General features: G+C 36.2%; 1 protein-coding gene across 1 annotated transcript in view; it reads right to left on the minus strand.

The window, feature by feature from the left end:
* The window catches only part of RPGRIP1 (RPGR interacting protein 1), a 227,036-nt gene that overhangs the window by 80,297 nt on the left and 124,198 nt on the right, over positions 1 to 22,541 (minus strand). The window contains exons 3-5 of the mRNA XM_082452363.1: positions 14,304 to 15,599; positions 11,868 to 11,920; positions 8,836 to 8,957 (exon numbers count right to left, since the gene is read on the minus strand). Coding sequence (XP_082308489.1) covers positions 8,836 to 8,854 — 19 coding nt within the window. The 5' untranslated portion in view covers positions 8,855 to 8,957; positions 11,868 to 11,920; positions 14,304 to 15,599. The remainder of the gene's footprint in view (positions 1 to 8,835; positions 8,958 to 11,867; positions 11,921 to 14,303; positions 15,600 to 22,541) is intronic.

Consider the following 22,541-nt stretch of genomic DNA (forward strand, 5'->3'; position numbering starts at 1 on the left):
ACTCCTTTTGATGCTCAAATTGTCCCAGATTTGGCCAGTGTGAGCCCTTCCAGCTGGTTCTGCTGTCCTTTAAAAATATCTCCATGATTTTTTGAGAACTTTCATATTTTCTGGCACAATAAGATATTCTAGGCTCACCTTGTGCTTTCCCTACCTGAGCCTCTGGTACCTGTTAGTGAAGAATGGTATTTAAAAGCCAAGATCCGGGTATTACGTGTTCTTATGGCTATGTCCTCTCAGCTGACAGAGTCAGGAAGTGTATGTGTATGTACACAGGTGTGTGCATGGGCGCACGCACACACACACACACACACATCTATATCTATTTCTATATGCTAGAAACCATGAGTGCACTCTGATACCTTCATATAAAATCCAAAATCATATGGTTTATTCTAGCCTTGTCTCTTCCCATATTTGCATCTTTCTTCTCAGTGACAAACAAGCTCCCACTATCCTCAATATATTTGAATGAAATTAGTCTCCCAATTATGTGGGCTATCTTTTTATCCATGGCACTGCTGAAACATACTGGCTTGTGCCAGCTGAGTGGCCCACTGATTCATACCTGTTTGCAATGGCAGAGAAGTACCCCATCAGTTCTGGTAGTGTACTGGCCAAGAATTTTTTACATTATATTGTGTCCTGTTCTTTTTCTTTCTGTTTTAAATTTTATAATGTCAACATTTTTAGTTATACAGTTTAACCATACCACAAATACTTTTATTACTTTCTTTTGGAATTGCTGATAACAGAAAAAATATTAAAATTAATTTTTAAATATGTACTATAAAATATTCCCTTAATGTGGTTTTATCTGTATGTGATCAAACATTTTTCTTCTTCCAGAGCAGAGTTTCTAAGATAAATTCAAGATTGCTTAGAATGAAAAAAAAAAAAGATACAACTTCCAAACCAATGAACTTAAAAATGATGCAGCTGATGCAGCTGATTTCCTTAACTTAACAGGAAAGTATGGTCACTAGAAAGAAAATTTGTAACATGACCAGAAACCTTTATGAAAATCTTCATTTACAGCAAGCACTTTACTTGGTTTACTTTTAGCTATTTCATAAATAACAGAAGGGGAATTGGACACAGTTTGTAATGACACCTAGAAAAGTTTCTTTTCCCACAAATCAAATGTGTAAAACCTTTGCTTTGGCACCTTCTTCCATACTTCCTTTACTGTGCTGAAGAAATATTGAGTTTTTTTAAATTTTTGGTTGTGTGGATGGTCTCCAAACTGACTGAATTCTCTAGATGATTATTTCCTGCACAGGGTTTTCCTGTCAGTAGTTCTATGACTTTTCCAACTTTGACAATGATCTCAGCCAGTTCATGTTTCATGTGCTTTGTTCATGGTATTAACAGTTAAAACTTTGAGAAGCACAAAATCCCCAGTTATGCACTGTTAAAAGACATCAGGAACATAGTAGATTTTTCACTTATTAAAATATTATGATCTAGCTTTCTCCTCTCTTCAAACCTGCAGGTACCTGCTTCTGAACCTAATGGTTTGGAAGTTCTTCATATTTTCATCTTCAGGACCAGTGGAAAGCTAAGCAGGAAGTGTATACTAATCCAGTCCTCAGGAAGTCAACATCAAGTCCAACACCTTTAAAAGTTTTGCTGAACTTCTGCTCCAGTTCTGAAGTCTCAATTCTTCTTCAAAATGCTGACATTTAAAAATACCTCCCAGAGATCGGCCAAGATGGCCAAGTAGAAAGACCCTGACCTCACCTCCCCTTACAGTCACACCAAAATCACAACTATCCGCAGAACAAGTATCAATTAAAAAGACCAGAACCTACAAGGAAAGATGTTCTACAGCCAAAGAAAACCAGAAAAGAACTTCTACAAAGACATAAAGAACCATGACGATGAGATGGGTAGGGGCGTGGTATAGTCAAGTCTCATACCCTCAGGTGGGTGACCCACAAACTGGAGAATAATTACATTGCAGAGGTTCTCCCAAAGGAGTGAGAGGTCTGAGCCCCACACTGGGATCCCCAACCTGAGGGTCCTGCATATAAAGGCCATATGTGACAAACCTACAGCTAACATCATACTCAACAGTGAAAAGCTGAAAGCATTTCCTCTAAGATCAGGAACAAGACAAGGATGTCCACTCTCACCACTTTTATTCAACATAGTTTTGGAAGTCCTAGCCATGGTAATTAGAGAAGAAAAAGAAATAAAGGGAATCCAAATTTGAAAAGAAGAAGTAAAACTGTCACTGTTTGCAGATGACATGATACTATACATAGAAAATCCTAAAAACACCACCAGAAAACTACTAGAGCTCATCAATGAATTCAGTTATGTTGCAATATATAAAATTAATATATAGATATTTGTTGCATTTCTATACACTAAACATAAACTATCAGAAAGAGAAATTAAGAAAACAATCCCATTTACTATCTCATCAAAAGAATAAAATATCTAGGAATAAACATGCTTAAGGAGGTAAAAAACCTGTATGGAAAACTATTTATAAGACACTGATGAAAGAAACTGATGACAACACAAACAGATGGAAAGATATACTATGTTCATGAATTGAAAGCATTAATATTGTTAAAGTGACCATACTACCCAAGGCAATCTACAGACTCAATGCAATCCCTATCAAAATACCAATGGCATTTTTCACAGAACCAGAACAAAGAATTTCAAAATTTGTATGGAAACACAAAAGACCTCAAATAGCCAAAACAGAGCTGGAGGAATCACACACCCTGACTTCAGATTATACTATAAAGCTACAGTATTCAAAACAGTAGGGTACTGGCACAAAAAGAGACACATAGATCAAAAGAACAGAATAGAAAGCCCAGAAATAAACCCATGCACTTATGGTCAATTAATTTATGACAAAGGAGGCAAGACTATACAATGGAGAAAAGACTGTCTCTTTAATAAGTGGGGCTGAAAATTGGACAGCTACATGTAAAAGAATGAAATTAGAACATTCTCTATACCATATATACCAAAAACTCAAAATGGATTAAAGACCTGAATGTAAGAACAGAAACCATAAAACCCCTAGAAGAAAACACTGGCAGAACACTCTTTGACATAAATTGTAGCAATATTTTTTTGGATCTGTCTCCTAAAGCAAAGGAAATAAAAGCAAGAATAAACAAATGGGACCTAACTAAACTTAAAAGCTTTTGCACGGCAAAGGAAGCCATCAACAAAATGAAAAGACAACCTACTGAATGTAAGAAAATCTGAAATATGACCAGTAAGAGGTTAATATCCAAAATATATAAACAGCTCATACAACTCAACATCAAGAAAACAAACAACTGATTAAAAAATGTGCAGAAGACCTGAATAGACATTTTTCCAAAGAAGACATACAGATGGTCGATAGGCACATGAAAAGGTGCTCAACATCACTAACATTTAGAGAAATGCAAATTAAAACCACAATGAGATATTACCTCACACCTGTCAAAACGGTATCATCAAAAAGAACAAAAATATTGCTGAGGATATGGAGAAAAGGGGACCTTCATACGCTGTTGGTGGAAATGTAAATTGCTGCCACCACTGTGGAAAACAGTATGGAGGTTTCTCAAAAAACTAAAAATATAACTACCATACAACACAAAAATTCCACTCCTGGTATACCCCCAAAAAAAACAAGAACACTAATTTGAAAAGATACATGCACCCCAATATTCATAGCAGCATTATTTACAATTGCCATGATATAGAGGCAACCTTAGTGGCCAACAACAGATGAATGGATAAAGTGTGTTTGTGTGTGTGTGTGTGTGTATGTATATACATACACACACACACACACACACAATGGAGTACTATTCAGCCATAAAAAAAGAATGAAATTTTGCCATTTGCAGCAACATGGATGGACTTGGCAGGTATTATGCTAAGTGAAATAAGTTAGACAGAGAAAGACATATACTGTATGATATCACTTATGTGTGGAATCTAAAAAATAAAACAAATTAATATAACAAAAAAGAAACAGACTCGCAGATATAGAGAAAAATCTAGTGGTTACCAGCGGGGCGGGGGGGGCAAGATAGGGGTAGAGGATTCAGAGGTACCAACTATTATGTATAAAATAAATAAGCTATAAGGTGTATTGTATATCACAGGGAACATAGTCAATATTTTATAATAACCAATCGGAGTATGACCTTTAAATACTGCGAATCACTATGTGGTACACCTGTAACTTATGTAATATTGTACATCAACTACATCTGAATAAAAAAGAAACAAAAAAATATGATTCATTTAGAATCAATAATTGAACAAGCTCTAGAGACTATGAGGAATTTGTTACATCCCAGCTGGACTAGGTCCCATCATGGGTCCTCCTTTTTTTTAAAGCATTTTTTATATTAAATATGCAAATGAAAACACAACATACCAAAACATAGGATGCAGCTAAAGCAGGGTTAACAGGGAAATTTACAGATGTAAATGCCTGCATTAAAAAGAAAAAAAGATTTCAAATCCATTACCTAACTTTCACCTTAAGAAATTAGAAAAAAGAAGAGGAAACTAAACCCAAAGCATGCAGAGAAAGAAAATAATAAAGATTATAGCAGAAATATATGAAATAGAGAATAGAAAAACAATAGGGAAGTCAATAAAACCAAAGTTGGTTCTTTAAAAGATCAACAAAATCAACAAAGAAAAAAAGGCTCAAATTACTAAAGTCAAGAATGAACAAGAGGATGTCACTACCAACCTTAAAGGAATAAAAAGAATTATGAGAGAATCCTACAAACAATTGTGTGTCAACAAATTAGATAACCTAGGTGAAGTAGATAAATTCCTGGAAAGACACAAACTACTATAACTGACTTAAGAGGAAACAGAAAATCTGAATAGACTGAGTAGAAGAATTGAATTTGTAATAAAAAACTTCCCACAAAGAAAACCCCAAGCCCACATGACTTCACTGATGACTTCTACCAAATGTATAAAGAAGAATTAATATCAATCCTACACAAACTCTTCCAAAAATTAAAAGAGGGAACACGTCCCAACTTATCATATAAGGCCAAAACCAAAGTCCTCGCAAGAAAGGAAACTACAGATCCCTTATTACTACGGACAAAGAAATCCTCAAAAATATAATAGCAAACTGAATCCAGCAACATATGAAAAGAATTATGCACCATAACCAAATGTAACTTATCCCAGGAATGCAATCTTTGTTTAACAGATGAAAATCAATCAATTTAATGTATCATATTAATAGAACAAAGGACAAAACCCACATGATCATATCAATAGACACAGAAAAAAAAATTTGACAAATCCAACATCTTTTCATGATAAAAAACACTCAACTAATTGCTAACAGAAGAAAATTTCTCCAACCTGATAAGTGTCATCTACAAAAAACTCACAGCTAAAATCATGCTTAATAGTAAAAGACTGAAAGCTTCCCCCATAAGATCAGGAAAAAGACAAGGTTGTCCACTCTTGCCACTTCTATTCAACATTTTACTGGAGATTCTATCTACGGAAATTAGGCGTGAAAAAGAAATAAAAGGCATCTAAATTAGAAAGAAATAAGTAAAACTATCTCTATTCACAGACAATGAATGTTGTCTATTTCTTTTATCTAGAAAATCCTAAGGAATCTACTAAAAAATCTATTAGAACTAGTAAATGAGTTCAGTAAAGTTTCAGGGTATAAGATCAATATGTAAGAATCAATGGTATTCCTATATACTAGCAACGAACAATCTGAAAATAAAATTAAGAAATCAATTCCATTTACAATAGCATCAAAAAAATACATAAGAATAAACTTAACAAAGAAGTATAAAACTTGTACACCAAAAGTTATAAAACATCATTGAAAGGAATTAAAGACTGTTTAAGTAAATAGAAAGATAACCCAAGTTCATGGATTTGAAGACTTAATATTGATAACATTTCAAAACTTCCAAAATTCATGTATAGATTCAATGTAATCTCTATCAAAATTCCAGTTGGCTTTTTTCTTGGGGGGCAGATATTGACAATCTGATCCTAAAGTTCAGATAGAAATACAAGGGATCCAGAATAGCTAAAATAATCTTGAAAAATAGCAAAGTTATTTTTCACATCCTGATTTCAACTTACTACAAAGCTATAATAATCCATGATATTGGCATAGGATAGGCATGTAGATCAGTGGAATATAATTGAGAGTCCAGAAATAAACCCATACATGTATGGCTAATTGATTTTTGACAAGTGTGCCAAGAAAATTCAGTAGGGAAAGGATAACTTCTTCAACACTTGGTGCTGGGACAACTGGATAGACACATGCAAAAGAATGAAGTTGGATCCTTACCTCAAACCATATTAAAAATAAACTTAAAATGGATCACAGACCTAAATGTAAGAGCTAGAAGTATAAAGTTCTTAGAAGAAAATGTGGAAATAAACCTTTGTGACCTTGGGCCATGCAGTATTAGACATGACACTATGAAGTTAGACATGGAACCAAAAGCACAAGTATTAAAAAATAAATAAATAAATTGGACTTCATCAAAATTAAAAACTTTTGTGCTTCAAAGGCCACTATCAGGAAAGTGAAAAGACAACCAACAGAATGGCGAAAATATTTGCAAATCATATATCTGTTACGAGACGTGTATCCAAAATTCATAAAGAACTCTTAACAACCAACAATATAAAGGCAAATAACCCAGTTTAAAAATAGGCAAGGGATCTGAGGAGACATTTTTCCAAAGAAGATATACAAATGGCTGATAAACACATGAAAGATGTTCAACATGATTATTCATTAGGGAAATGCAAATCAAAACCACAAAAAGAAAGAATAAATTAAAAAAACAACACGAGATACCACCTCAGTAACAATAGCAACAACAACAATAACAACACCTCAGTGAGGATATGAGGAAATCAGAACTTTCATGAATTGTTAGTAGGGATGCAAAAATGTGCAACTGCTTTCAAAAATAGTTTGGCAGTTCCTCGAACTAACATAGAATTACCATATGACCCAGCAATTCCACTTCTAGGTATATACCTAAGAGAAATGAAAACATATGTCCACATGAAAACTTGTACACAAATGTTCATACCAGCATTACTTACAATAGCCAAAAAGTGAAAATAACTCAAATGTCCATCAACTGATGAGTGTATAAACAAAATGTGGTATTATTATTCAGCAATAAAAAGGATTGGAGTATTGATAAATGTTACAACTTGGATGGACTTTGAAAATATTATGCTAAGTGAAAGAAGCCAGACACAAAAAATCATATATTATATGATTCCACTTATATAAAATGTCCAGAATAGGCAAATCCATAGAGACTTAAAGACTTAAAGTGATTACCAGGGGCAGGGAGTGGGGACATGGGGAATGTCTGCTATAAGGTTTTTTGGGGGAGGTAATGATATGTTCTAAAATTAGGTACTGGAGATGAATGCACAACTCTGTGAATATAGTAAAAATTAAGAAATTGTATACTTTAAAAGAGTGAATTTTATGTTATGTAATTTATATCCCAATAAAACTATTATGTATAATATATATGTATTATATACAACATACATTATACATGTATTATTATATAAATATTACTATATATGTTATTTTTTCTATCTCACACATATAAATGAGGAAATAAAACATATACGGACAGTTTAAAGAATAATAATAAAGCGTACACATACATACATACCAGCTTACGAAACAGAAGATTACTAATACCTTCTGTAAGTTCCTCACCCATACTATTCCCTTCTTCTCCCAGAGGGACCACTATCTTGAATATTGTATTAATAACTGCCTTGTATTTCTTTATAATTTTATAAAGAAAATTAAATTATTTATTATAAAGAAAACAAATTTATTTCAGTGTATAATTATATGTCAGTGTGTATTCATTTTCTGATCAATGGACATTTATGTTGTTTCCATTTTTTATTCTTATGAACAACGTTACTATGAACATTCTGATAAATGTCTCTTGGTACACATATGCAAAAATCCCTGCAAATTTTATACCTAGAAGTAAAGCTGCATGTTCAATTTTACTAGATAATGCCAAGATTTTTTCCAAAGTGATGGCACCACTTATACACCCATGGGCAGTGCATAAAGTGCCCTATCTTTGAAATAAATCTTACAGAAGTGAAATCAAGTGAAAGCAGAATTAATAGTAGCTATGAATAGGACTGAGGGGTGGGAGAGTATGAACAAAGTTACAAAAGCATCTTAAGGTGAGTGGAGAAGAAGCACTAGTGGGGCCATTCCCCTTCCTTTTATTTTTTTTAATTTAAAAAATATATATTTATTTATCTGGTTGTGTTGGGTCTTAGTTGCAGCAGGCAGGCTCCTTAGTTGCAGCTCACGGGCTCCTTAGTTGTGGCATGCACACTCTTAGTTGCAACATGCATGTGGGATCTAGTTCCCAGACCGGGGATCAAACCTGAGCCCCCTTCATTGGGAGCATGGAGTCTTAACCACTGCACCACCGGGGAAGTCCCTGCCCTTTCCTTTTAAATTGCCTACCTCTGTTTAGTGAGAGTGAAGGGCTGATCACATGGATAGAAGAATGAGACCCACTCATTTGCTCTTGGCTTTTGTTGTGGTATTTGTGGTGGTGGCATTTATCTTCACCTCCTAAACCCACACAGTAAAAATTTTATTATAAGAATATATGAATAAAACGTTGAGAAGATTGAAGAAAAGACCTGAGAGCAAAGCAATCACTGTGAAAGCTAGCAAGATGCCCCACAATAACAGACTGAGGGTTGTTTTCATTCTAAAAGACATCCATCCTCAGGCACCGAATTTACCTTTCGACGCTGGTACCATCAGAGGTATCGAGTCTATGTCTCTAACCGGGCCTTGGCTGTATTGTCCACCAGAAGATGAGATGTCATATCATCTCCCAAGCTGTGAGAGATCCCACAGGACACTAAAATAAAGGAAAAGTTCAGCCAATTACATGCAACTCTGGGATGCCTTCTGCAGGCTATACTTAAGTTGTAGCAGGAATTCCTCAACACTTTCAGGATGGTATGTAACATGTCATAGTCTTTTTTGTAGTGATGTGGATCACTCTACACTGAAGGGTAAGACCAAGCATTCAGTAATAATGACATTATTTATTCAAAATGAAATCAATTTTTCTGATTATAGAATTGATGCATACCATTTTGAATCATTTTTAAAGTGTCTGCTCAGCCTGGAAGCCAATGACCATATCCTTTCTCCAGGAAATGAGCCTCTGAACCCCTCTCCACTCCATTCATACGGACTGACTCACCAGTAACCAGTTTATAGTCTATGATCCAGTTCCCACAGTCATTGTTCATTAGACCAGGGGTAGACAACTGACCTAAGCTGGGTCAATCAGATTCTTTTCCCCAGGCATTTGGAAATGGGACTAAGAGAGTTAAATTAGCCTGTGTGAATGGCTAGGACTATTATGTAAACTTGGGAGTTCTGGGATGGCCATATTCTGCTTTGTAGCCTAAATAACTGTGGAAATCCTACCTGCAGAGTCACTTCTAACCTTGGTCAACACTCTTTTTCTGAATTATAATATCCAATCTCCTGGCTTTAAATACCGTGTGTGTGTGTGTGTGTGTGTGTGTGTGTGTGTGTGTCTGTGTGTATACATGCTGTTGCTTCCAAAATTTTTGTCTCCAGCCCTGACCTTCAGATTTGTACATCTTCCAGAATTTTAATCATTTCCACTTGCATGACTGCTAGGTATCTCAAATTCACCTGTCTCACACAGGAATTTTAATTTCTCTCTCAAACCTGATCTCCCAGGCTTTCTCTATCTCCATAAATGGCATTACCATCCCACCAGTTCCTAAAGCCTCAAGTTCTCCCTTTCTGTCATCCACTAGCAAATCCTCCAGCTACCTCCTAAAAATATGTATCACCCTGTCTCCACAGCTACTACTCTAATTCTAGTCACCAGTGTCCCTTACCTCAACTACCATAATGTTCTCCTAATGCTCTCCCCATTTTCCTCTCTCCATCCCCCTCCCACCAATTCTCCCTGAAACATCCAGAGTGCTCTTTAAAAAACAACCCAGGTCATCGCATTTCCTGCTTAAAATTGTCCAGTGGTTTTCCTTTACATTTAAAATAAAATCTAAACTCCTTACCGTAGTCAGCATGGCCTCTATGATCTGACCTTCTTCCTATTTCTCAGATCACGCTTTGTATTTCTCCTCCTCTAGCAAATAACATTCCTTGCCACTGGCCTCCTCTCTGTTCCTGGAACCGGCAAGCTCCCTCTTGCCTCAGGACTTTTGTACTTGGCTGGAATGTTCTTTCCCTTGCCCTTCACATGGCTAGTTCCTTCTTATCCTTCAGTCTCTCAGCATCTTTTCATCTGCCAAGAGGACTTTCTCTGACTTCATAACTAAAGTGAGGACTTATTCAGTTATACTCTGTCACGTCGCCCTGTTTATTTCACTGGTAACACTTACCATATCCAGAAACTACCTTCATTTATTTACACTTATTTATTACCTCCTCTCACTAAAATATAAGGACTTTGAAAGCAGAAAATTGGTTTATCTTATTTACCTTTATTTCCCAGCACTTGAACAACTCCTAGAATGTAGTAGGCACCTAATAAATATATATTGAATAAGTGAATAGGTGAATGAATAACAAGTCAAGAGAGAGAATGACACTGAGTGGCTGAGTTAAAAGGTCCTGAAAGCTTCCTGTCCTTGATTTTAGTCTTTTCCAAGGCCTGTCTCTGTTCCTGCCCTTAGGTTCTGTAGGAGAGTATTATGTCCTTACAACAAATTCCCCTTTTTGCTGAAGCTAGCTTGACTTGTCAACTTAAGAAGTTTGCTCACAAGCTTATTTTGAACAAGTAGAGAAATACAAAGAAGGTAAAAAAGCATGATGGAGACATTCTATTACTGGGAGAAAACATTAACATTTTGTTTATCTATTTTCCAGACAATTTAACTTGAATTGAGTCATTCATATTCTGTTCTGTGATGTTTCACTTTTTTAAACCACAATAAGTAGAGAATATCTTTCAAATGACATAATTTTAAATGGATCTTTACAGATTCCTATATAAAGGAAGCTATCACCCAAAAGTTGATACGCTTTCACATGTTAGACAATAGTCCTAGGATAAGAACAGAATGGAAGCAACCAAGGAAACCATTTTGTTTTAGCGTCAATCCTCACACTGAAAGTAGCTTTCGTAGGTCTGCTATATTACCCCATTTTCTCAGCCTCCTATCGTAGAGAAGTTAAGACGAAGGGAAAGGAGGGGTGACTGCATCACAGACCTCGTCCTCTGGACCTGAAGCCATTTGCAAAAATGAAGCTGTAGTGGAGGAAGAGATGCTGTGGTTCTTTAATACCTGGACCCAGAAAAGATTGTTCTGGTTTATGACCCTTCCAAAATACACCACCGAAGCTGTACAACACTGTGGAGCCACTGGAAAGCACCACTAAAAATGGTCAGAGAAGCTCTAAGAATGAAATGGAGGCTATCAGAATGCCAGAAAAGAAAACTCAGGGGAGACTGTCAGTGAAGGTGTGATGAAGGGACATCCAAATCCAATGAATTGACAAGATTTAATCTCTCAGGAAAAAAGGAGTGGAGAGTAGATGTAAGGAAGAAGAATTTATCACTTGTTTTGCACCCAATGAAATGAAAGACAAAAAGAAATCCGTTGCAGTGGTATTGAGTTGCAGTGCACTGGGGCAATGGTAGGTGAGTGAGGGCAAAGAATTACTCTTTAGTAGTGATTGCTGAATAAAGCCAGTATGATGACATCAAAAATTAAAATCATACAGCCAACTCCCCTTACTCTGATTTTATACTCACCTCTGATTAAAGGTGGAGAGAATGAACTGTAAATAGTGACTGTGGTCAAGAGCCTAGGAATAAGAAAGACACGTATTCACATCTTTCTTTTGCTGTGTGACCATGGACAAGTTACTTAACCACTCTGCTTATTTTCCTTACCTATAAAATAGGGATGAAATACTCACCTCATATGGTTATGATGAGGGTCAATTGAGATAATGCCTATAAAAAATTTGCATAATGCTTGGCACTTAGTACAGGCTCCATATTAGCTAAATGCTAGCCGTTTTTTGTTGTTTTCACTGAACTAGTCTCTGGCCAATTGATAATTCTATTGTATTTATGAGTATAAGTTAATGATTTATATTATATATGTAATTTTCTTGTATGTTGGTTAGTATAAGTCAGTTCTCTGTAGTGTTTATATATCATGTGTCTCTTCACTAGTCTATCAGCTCTTTTGAGGATATCTTTGTACCTAACAGAGTGCCTGGTATCTGCAGATACATAATAATTTATCAACTGATGTATTATTATGATATTGGATTGTGGCAGAAATTGTTTTCCTTTTTAGAGTTGTTTTTAATAATTTTACAAAGTTTTGCATTAATTCTCCCTCACGTCCAAGAACACAGTGAAGTGAGAGCCATAATGGTGTCACTGATTTGAGCAGGAGAGAGAAAAAAGAAGAAAAATGTAAAAATCAGGTGAAAAAATCTGCTCAAAGGAATGTCAGTAGCATTTCAGTGGAGCATAGGAAATGCTGCAAAAATACTCCCATCCTCTAAAAATTCATGGGTTAAGTGGGCCTATGAGTCAAAATATAGAAGTAGGGTTTTAACTATTTTAAATTTAATATGGATTGGGAATTCAGGTCTTCCCATTACTAACTTTAACAGGCCCAATAAACAGTCAAGTCCCTGAAAGGGGGGCTGCAATTGGGCTCCTTCAAATCTGGGGGAAGGAAGGGACAATTTGTGAATAGACTCTTAAAGAAAATAGTTTTAAAATGAGTGAGGGAACTCAGGAGGAGCCGATCTTATGTAAGCGGATAGAAGCAAAGGAGATGTAAGCATTGAGGAAGAAACTTGGAACAGAGATAAAGAGAAGCTATGGAGAAAAGTGTAGTCTCTGTAATTTTAGTGTCGGTTGTATGAATGCTCAGAAAAGATGACAGGAACTCCTGGAATTTGGACTGAACTTAATTTGACAAATATTACTGAGTATCCATTTTGTGCAGCTGCTACAAGGAGAAGAAAAATAAAGCCCTCAGATCTGTGGTTACCAGAGGTGGGGGTGGGGTGGAATGGGAATTGGATGAAGACAGTTGAAAGGTACAAACTTCCAGTTATAAGATAATTTCCAGGGTTGTAATATCCTATGTAAGAAATATAATTAACACTGCTGTATGTTAGATATGAAAGTTGCTAAGAGGGTAAATTTTAAGAGTTCTCATCACATGGAAAAATGTATTTATATTTTTAATTTTGTATCTATATGAGATGATAGATGTTTACTAAATTTATCGTGGTCATCATTTCACAATATATGTAAGTCAAATCATTAGGCTGTATACTTTAAACTTATACACTGCTGTATGTCAATCATAACAATAAAAAACATAGTTTCCCATAAAAAAAGAAAGAAAAATAAGTGAACTATTAATGAGGAGAGGAGAAATGAGAAAAGCACATTCTTAACTGTAAGGTAAAATATAAAAAGTCAATCCGAGAAGAACAAAGCAAAATGAAAGTGTAAAGGAAGATTGAAATTCACATTTACTTGAAGGATCAGATAAAGCTTTATGGAGGGAGGGTTGTGGGAGTCTGGGAGGGATTTTGGCAGGTGGAGACACAGAGTGTTCTATACAGAGAGAGGAGAGTTTCAATAGAGTCAGGGATGGTCAAAGAGCAGGGTGGTCTTCGACAGTAGCAGGTAGGCAATGACAACTTTGAGAAAGAAGAGTTGTGGGAATTTAAGTGAAAGGAAGCATATTTTGGAAGATCTTGCATATAAATTAGAGGAATTGTATTCATTCTGCCAATGGGTGAGAATTACACATTTTAAGCACAAGAGCAATAGAGTTAGAGCTGTGGAAGGGCTTTAGGAAGATTCATCTGGCATAAGTGAGCTAGAGAGACCAGCAGAGAGGAACATTAGGACATTGCTGTGGTTCAGGCAAGTGGCCTTGAATTAGGAAGGATGGTGGCAGGGGGATGGAAGAGTGGGATAGATCACGAAGACACTGAGGAAGGAGAATCAAAATACTTGCCGACTAGTTGGATGTGGTATGAAGTTAAGAAGGTGACAGGATTTAAGATGACCTAGTGAAACTGTGTCTGGATGCCTGGGAGACAGGCATAATACAAAATGAATAAACTTATTTCACTCTTCTCAAAAACACCCTAAGGAAAGAAATGAAAGACTATAAATATGTATTAGATATAAACTTACAGTTCTTGCTTCCTCCAGAGAGTTCTCTCTAATTCTTTTCTCTGTTTTGGTGTCCTTCAGTCCTATAGAATCCTCTTGTCCTCCTGGCTTGTTAAGAGAGGAGTTAATACAGTTCTGTTTAGCTCTTAAGATGTTAACTCTTTGCACATCAGAGCTTGAAGGCTGTGCTTTTTCCTCTATGTGTGTTGTGGTTGGAGCTAAAACATTCTTTAACATACCAACTTCTCAACTAAAACTAAAGCTGAAAACGTATTTATTTGATTTAACAGAAATTTACTGGTGTTGGAGAATGATCTTTAAATCTCTTCCTGAAGGGCAACAACAGTGGGAGATTTTCTGGAGCCCTGAGGATCTCTCTGAAGGGAACAAACTCTGCTCCATTGGTGGGATCAGTGAGCCTGCTCAATCCATGTGTGCCAGGACCCTCTCAAGTAAAAGAATGTATATAATCCACTTCACTGTGACCATAGTTTCCAAACCAAATATTGGGATGTAATTATGCAACAACAGAACTTGACATTTGAAAATTAGATGTTCTTAAAAATTCTGCATGCTGGTCACTGCATTCATACTATATATTAAGTGAAATATAGTCTCAATCGTTACATGAAATTCTCTTTGTTATGCACACTCAGTGTATACATTGAAAAGGGATTTCCAGGAGGGTGAGCACATGTTTAATGGGCCCCGTGTGACTTCCCTATGTCCTATAAATAAAATACAAAAAAATGAGAGAGACAATTAGGATGTATACAAATTATCCAGAACACATAAATCTCCCAGTGAAACCAGGAAAATCCAACAAAATACTTCCCCAGGTCTAAATGACAGAATTATAAAAACTAGCCTTTTCTGCACCCAAGATTGCTTCTTGGCCAAGCAATTTCTCAAGGATCTTGGGTCTTCTCTCCTTTTCCGTATGATCTAACCAGAATTAGTGCTGGGCAAAATTTTGAAGTAGGCCAAGTTTGTGTTGGTAATTTTGCTGTCTTTTTTCTGAATCTCTGATTTTTTAAACATTTCCTCCTACCCCTTTCAGGCAACCAGTTACCTCCTGTTTTTTCCCCTGACAGCCTCATTACACTTTAGAGTGAATTTATACCATTTGATATTTTTTCACTAGGCTTAATGTACTTCTAAATGTAGACTATAGGCTTTGTTCCACGTTGAAGGAATTTCAGTCATCAAGGAGTTGGAGGACTTCCCTGGTGGCGCAGTGGTTAAGAATCCGCCTGCCAATGCAGGGGACATGGGTTCGATCCCTGGTCCGGGAACATCCCACATGCCGCGGAGCAACTAAGCCCTTGTGCCACAACTACTGAGCCTGCGCTCTAGAGCCTGCGAGCCTCAACTACTGAGCCCGCGTGCCACAACTACTGAAGCCCACGCGCCTAGAGCTCGTGCTCCGCAACAAGAGAAGCCACCGTGATGAGAAGTCCACGCACCACAACGAAGAGTAGCCCCGGCTTGCTGCAACTAGAGAAAGCCCGTGTGGAGCAACGAAGACTCAATGCAGCCAAAACTAAATAAATAAAATAAATAAATTGAAAAAAAAAGGAATCGGAGATATAATAACATTCTTTTGATTACAAAAGTAACACACATTCATGGTAGACATGAACAGAAAAATAAAAAGAAAATTAAATGTATTAGTAATCCTAACACCCAGAGATAACTACGATTATCATTTTGATTTATGTATGCATAAAGGCATACATAATACTTAAAATAAAAAATAGAATCATTTATTTTCTTTTTTAAATGTACTTTAAAAAATTTTAAAATTTAGTAAAATATAAAATTTACTATCTTAACCATTTTTAAGTGTATATTTCAATAGTGTTAAGTATTGTTAAAAAACAAAATTCAACTTGAGTAAATTTTATACATCTTATTGGTTTTAATTCAACAATTCATGAATCAGGCAGAATTCTATCTAGCAGACAGAAAGGAGCTCTGAGGAGCTGTACAAAAAGAAAGACTTTTATAGGCAGAAGGGAGTGGGAGCAAGGAAGTTGTACTAGACAAAACAGTGGTTGGTTATTGCATCCTTTAGGGGATGGCGGGGGTCTATCAGGCAGATTACCTAATGAGTGTGGATTAGGCAATTCTGACTGGCTGGTTTAAGATTCCATTTTTGGGAGAGCCGAAACTGTAATTAAGTCAAGTCTTGGTTTGGTGACATGGGGCTTAGGATAAGCAACTCCATTTTGGGCCTATTGTCTTGTTTTTAACAGTATATTCACATTGCTGTACCATCAATCTCCAGAACCTTTTTGTCTTACAAAACTGAAACTCTATGCTCATTAAACAACTCCCCATTTCCCCCTCCGCCCAGCCCTTGGCAACCACCATTCTACTTTGCTGTTCCTATGGGTTTGACTACTCCAGGTCATTTATTTTTAAAGTTTTTATTTTTCATTAACCAATATATAATTCACAATGAACATTTTAAAATATTATTAAATATTCTATTATATAATTTTAAATGGCTGCTTAATGGTCTATTCTATAAATGTATCATAATCAATTTAATCAATGCCCTATTGATGGGCATTTAAAATGACTGTTTTTTATTTTTTGCTATTATAACCATATTGCGTTAAAACCCCTCACAGATAAATCCTTGCTACCATCCACATTTATTTTTCTAAGATGAATTACTAAAAGTAGAATTGCTGACTCAAAGAGAACGCCTATTTTTAAGGTCTTTGATACTTATTTCCAAATTGTCCAACCAACTTTCAGAAAAGTTGTACTAGTTTACACTTTTGCCAGCAGTATCCATGTCTTCTCATCTTAACATTAGGAGCATCTTTTTTTTTTAATACCTATTTCATAGATTAAAAATACTAATTCACTGTCCTTTTTTTTTTTTTTAATTTATTTATTTTTGTTTATTTATGGCTGTGTTGGGTCTTCGTTTCTGTGCGAGTGCTTTCTCCAGTTGCGGCAAGCGGGGGCCACTCTTCATCGCGGTGCGCGGGCCTCTCACTGTCGCGGCCTCTCTTGTTGCGGAGCACAGTCTCCAGACGCGCAGGCTCAGTAGTTGTGGCTCACGGGCTTAGTTCCTCCACAGCATGTGGGATCCTTCCAGACCAGGGCTCGAACCCGTGTCCCCTGCATTGGCAGGCAGATTCTCAACCACTGCGCCACCAGGGAAGCCCCCACTGTCCTTTTAATATGCATTTCTTTGCTTGCTAGCTGCCTTGAACTTTTAAAATATTTATTATCATTGTACATTTCTTTTAAGAGTCACTGATGTGTTAAGGATACTCGATTTTTTCATGTTTTCTATTTTGGTTATATGTCTGTTGTAAGTGTAAGTATTTTACACTCACACTTAAGAAATCTTAAAACAGATTTAAGAAAGTATTTTTTAACATCATGGAAAAGTTTTATATACTAGACCTATACTGTCCAAAATGGTAGCCGCTAGACACATGTGGTTATTACGTATTTCAAATGTAGTTAGTGTGACTAAGGGATTGAGTTTTTAGTGTTATTTCATTTTCTTTTCCTTGTAGCTTTAAAAAAACAACTTTGCTGAGGTATATTTTACACACGCCCATTTCAGGTGTAAAACACAATGAATTTTTAAAGTAACTTCACTGACTAATGCAACTATCACCATAAATCACTTTTAGTACATTTTCATTCCCCAATTTTATTTACTTTAAATTTAAAATTGAAAAATGATACTTGATTTAGTTATTAGAAACCATACTCACACAAGCTTAATAAGGCTTTTGTTTACTTTTCAGGACTCACATAAAAGGGAAGGGACTTTAATGATCTCTTCTCCATTGCTCAAATCTGCCATTTCAAATGCATGCCACCTTTCTTTGTGATACATTATCCCTAATTCAGCATTTCTTCATATTCCCCAGATTTACCATTTTTTGACTCCTACTATTCTGTTTTTACCACTCCCCAGAAGGGAATGGTAGTCAGGGTTCTTTGAACAATGAGAAAGTGAGCAAGGCAGTATGTTCTAGGTTTTAGGTATCTGAATATAAATTGAGATGACAAAAAGGCAGTATTCTGAGGGTGAAGTTGTGGAATAGGTAGTAATAAAAGATAAGAATCATTCTATTGTAAGAGTTGCCATATGATCCAGCAATCCCACTCCTGGGCATATATCCAGACAAAACTATAATTCAAAAAGAAACATGCACCCCTATGTTCATAGCAGCACTATTTACAATAGCCAAGACATGGAAGCAACCTAAATGTCCACCAACAGATGAATGGATAAAGAAGATGTGGTACATATATACAATGGAATATTACTCAGCCATAAAAAAGAATGAAATAACGCCATCTGCCGCAACATTGATGGACCTAGAGATTATCATACTAAGTGAAGTAAGTCAGAAAGAGAAACACAAATACCATATGATATCACTTACATGTGGAATCTAAAATATGACACAAATGAACTTACCTACAGAACGGAAACAGACTCACGGACATAGAGAACAGACTTGTGGTTGCCAAGGGGGAGGGGGAGAGGGAGGGATGGACTAGGAGTTTGGGATTAGCAGATGCAAACTGTATATATAAAATGTATAAACAATAAGGTCCTAGTGCATAGCACACGGAACTATATTCAATATCCTGTCATAAACCGTAATGGAAAAGAATGTGAAAAAGAATATATATGTATGTATAACTGAATCACTTTGCTGTACAGCAGAAATTAACACATTATAAATCAACTATACTTCAATAAAATAAACTACAGAAAAAAAAAGAATCACTCTATTGTAATATTCCTTAGACATTAAGAAAGTTCTCCAAAATTATGTTTAAAAACTCCCTGAGTAAATTTTATAATGGTCGGTCATATGAAAGATAATTACTATGTGAAATAAAATTTCATATTTGTAAGGATTTGGGCTAGTTCACATAGTATTTTTATAACATTTAGATGTTTGCACAAAAGGTCAATTTCTACCATCATAGTATAATAAAATAAGCACTGATTATGAAATGTAAGACTTGTCAACTGAAAAGCACTTCGTAAGCTGTACAAAGATTAGCTTAATGAAAAATTACCAGAGGATAAAATCTTGTGCTTCAGAGCCAGAGAACAGATGGCAAGAATGTTAAAGAAGGCTTAACCTGCAAGAAACCAGATTTAGGTCATTGCTGGGATGAAAATTAGAAGACACGCAAAGAAGACAAAGGAAAAAAAATGGAGAAAAACATTTAGTAGGAAGGGGAAAAAAGAAACTGAGGAAATAAGAAAGAAATAGAAAGTCTTCTTCAGTCATTTATTTTCGCAACATTTCCTTGAAGGGGCTGGGGCCTATATTATACAGATTCCATAGTACCCTGTACTTATATTTAGTAGCACTTGATACAATTTATTATAATCAATTGACTAATTACTCATTTAATACTTGACTCTGTTCTGAAGATCAGGGACGATCTCTATTTTGTTTACTTCTATGTTCTTGTGACCTGGCATAGTACTTGGCACAATGCTTATTAAAGAGCATGTACTTTATAAATATTTGTTCAAAAAATGAGTAAAATTTTTTCACCTTGGCAAATCTTACATTATTAATAACTATGTAATGGTTATATGCACACATTCTAGAATCAGACTCCTAGAGTCAGAATCTTAGCTCCATCAAAAACTAGCTGTGCCACCCTAGGCAAATGACTTAACTTCTCTGTGATTTAGTTTCCTCATCTTTAAAATGGGGATAATAAAATGTCACATGAAAAGTGCTTTGCATATAGTTATATAAAAGTTATCCATTATTTTTATTATTATTAACATAATGATGGCCAATAATACTTAAAATCAAATACTACCCAACCTCAAAACCACTAGATGTCACGATTCTGAATTGCTTTAATCTTTCTAATTTTTCCAAACTTCGTAGATAAAGATTTTTTGCTTATTTTTTATTTTTATTATTATTTTTTAAAATAAATTTATTTATTTTATTTATTTATTTTTGGCTGCCTTGGGTGTTCGTTGCTGCGCGTGGGCTTTCTCTAGTTGTGGTGAGTGGGGGCTACTGTTAGTTGTGGTGCGCGGGCTTCGCATTGCGGTGGCTTCTCTTGTTGCAGAGCACGGGCTCTAGGCGTGCGGGCTTTGGTAGTTGTGGCGGGCGGGCTCTAGAGCGCAGGCTCAGTAGTTGTGGCTCACGGGCTTAGTTGCTCCGCGGCATGTGGGATCTTCCCGGACCAGGGCTTGAACCTGTGTGCCCTTCATTGGCAGGCGGATTCTTAACCACTGCGCCACCAGGGAAGCCCATTTTAAAAAATTTTTTAAGCTCAGGGTTTTGGTTATTAAGAAAAAGAGATGAAAGAAGTCCCTGATTACAGATTAAAGATGATAATATTCTGGTAAAATTAAGTCCATGTATACATTTTTTAAAATCTGTAAAAATCTACACCAAATAGTTAAGATTGCATATTTTTGGAGGACAGATCACATAGAAGCTTTCACTCTTTCTGTATTTGTTTTTTACAATAACCACAAATTATCAGAAAAAAGCAAATGCGGGACTTCCCTGGTGGTCCAGTGGGTAAGACTCCGAGCTCCCAATGCAGAGAGCCCGGGTTCGATCCCTGGTTGGGGAACTAGATCCCACATGTGTGCTGTAACTAAGAAAGTCCACATTCTGCAACTAAGGAGTCTGCATGCTGCAACTAAAAGATCCCACACGCTGCAATGAAGATCCCACGTGCCACAACTAAGACCCAGTGCAGCCAAAATAAATAAATAAATAATTTTTTAAAAAAAAGAAAAAAAAGCAAATAGGATATTTCCATTTGGAAAGCTTTAAAATAAAAAGAGAAAAAAACAAAACACTAGAAGCCTTGAGAAGGTGTATCTCCAAAGTGACCAATAATTTTATTATCAGTGTATAAAACCTTTTTTGCAGCAACTATGCCTGTTGGAGGACAGCAGGGGCTGCCTAGGCATAGGGTCTTGTGGAAGGAATAACACTGACAGGTAATGAGGGGCCAGTCAGGGAAGAGCTGTGAATGAAACAGTGAAAATGGAGGACTGGAATAGAGTGCTATTATAGGATTTTAGTGTGGGAGTCACACAATAAAACTGAACGCTTTCAAATGATTACCATGACAGCAGTTTGCAGGATCAGCTTGGGGGACAGACTCAGTGTGGGAGAAACAGGATGCAGTCAAAGAGTAAGGCTCTTGAAAGTGGTGTATAATATATTTATCATGTCATTTTTCAGGTAGAATATGGTTGCCTATAGCAGATAGGTTGCCAACAGTCAGAAAGGTCTCCAAATTAGTGTAAAGAAGGATAAAGTAGTGTTGGGTATTAGAAAGCTCTGTGAAGTTTTAATTAAGTGCTTTGTCTGGATCCATCAGAGACCACCCCTCACTCTCCAGTGGAAGATGCTTATGATATCCTTGGATGATAAAGGATGTAGAGGAAGAGAAGCAATGATGATTGTACTAGTAAAGTCCATTTGACTTGTTGAATGGAATAGGTAGATAATTAGGTATGCTGAGGGTGTGTAGGATGATAAATATTGAGGAAAATATTCAGCTAATAAGTTAGGTAAAAAGCAAACTAGGCATTTCATAGCTGTTGCTGCTTTTCCTTTCGTCTCCTTCCTCTTGACAGGTGGCTTAGAACTGGGAGGAGGGAAAGTTGCAGGGGATACCTTATTCTGGTAATACCTCTAAGCCACATAAAGCCTTGTTCAAAGAGAATTACTTCTTGAATTAAAGACAAAAGTACAGTTTTGTTTTTTCTCTTTAGCCCAAGGTAAGGAGTTACTGTTTTTGTTTCCTTATCTCTTCCCCTACTTCCCCTCCATTACTGGAGTCTGGCTCATGGCTTTCTTTCTACATACACAGCCACCTAATAAAAGCATTCAGCTTTAGAAGTTTCAGGGTGTTTAGAGTAAGCAGAAGAGATAAAGGGAACTTCCTCCTCTCCATTTCACCCACCTAAGTTTACAGAGCCTTAAAACCAGAAAGTCCTGAATGTTTATCGTCAACATGGTGCTTTGCATTCTGCCTTGTATTATGCTATTTTTGCACTTGTCTTCTCATCCTTAGTAAATTCAAGCTACCTGATGGAGGCACTGGATGTTAACTGTTGTATCCTCCACTTCCACCCCATCTAGCATAGGGGTGAGCTCCTTGAAAACATAAATGCTGTCTCTTAAGTACTTCCCGTGCACCAAATACAGTGTTGGTTAATAAGCAGGTCATGATAAAGATCATGCA

Source organism: Balaenoptera physalus (genome assembly GCF_965194825.1).
Source record: "Balaenoptera physalus genome assembly, chromosome: 2".
Lineage (NCBI taxonomy): Eukaryota > Metazoa > Chordata > Mammalia > Artiodactyla > Balaenopteridae > Balaenoptera > Balaenoptera physalus.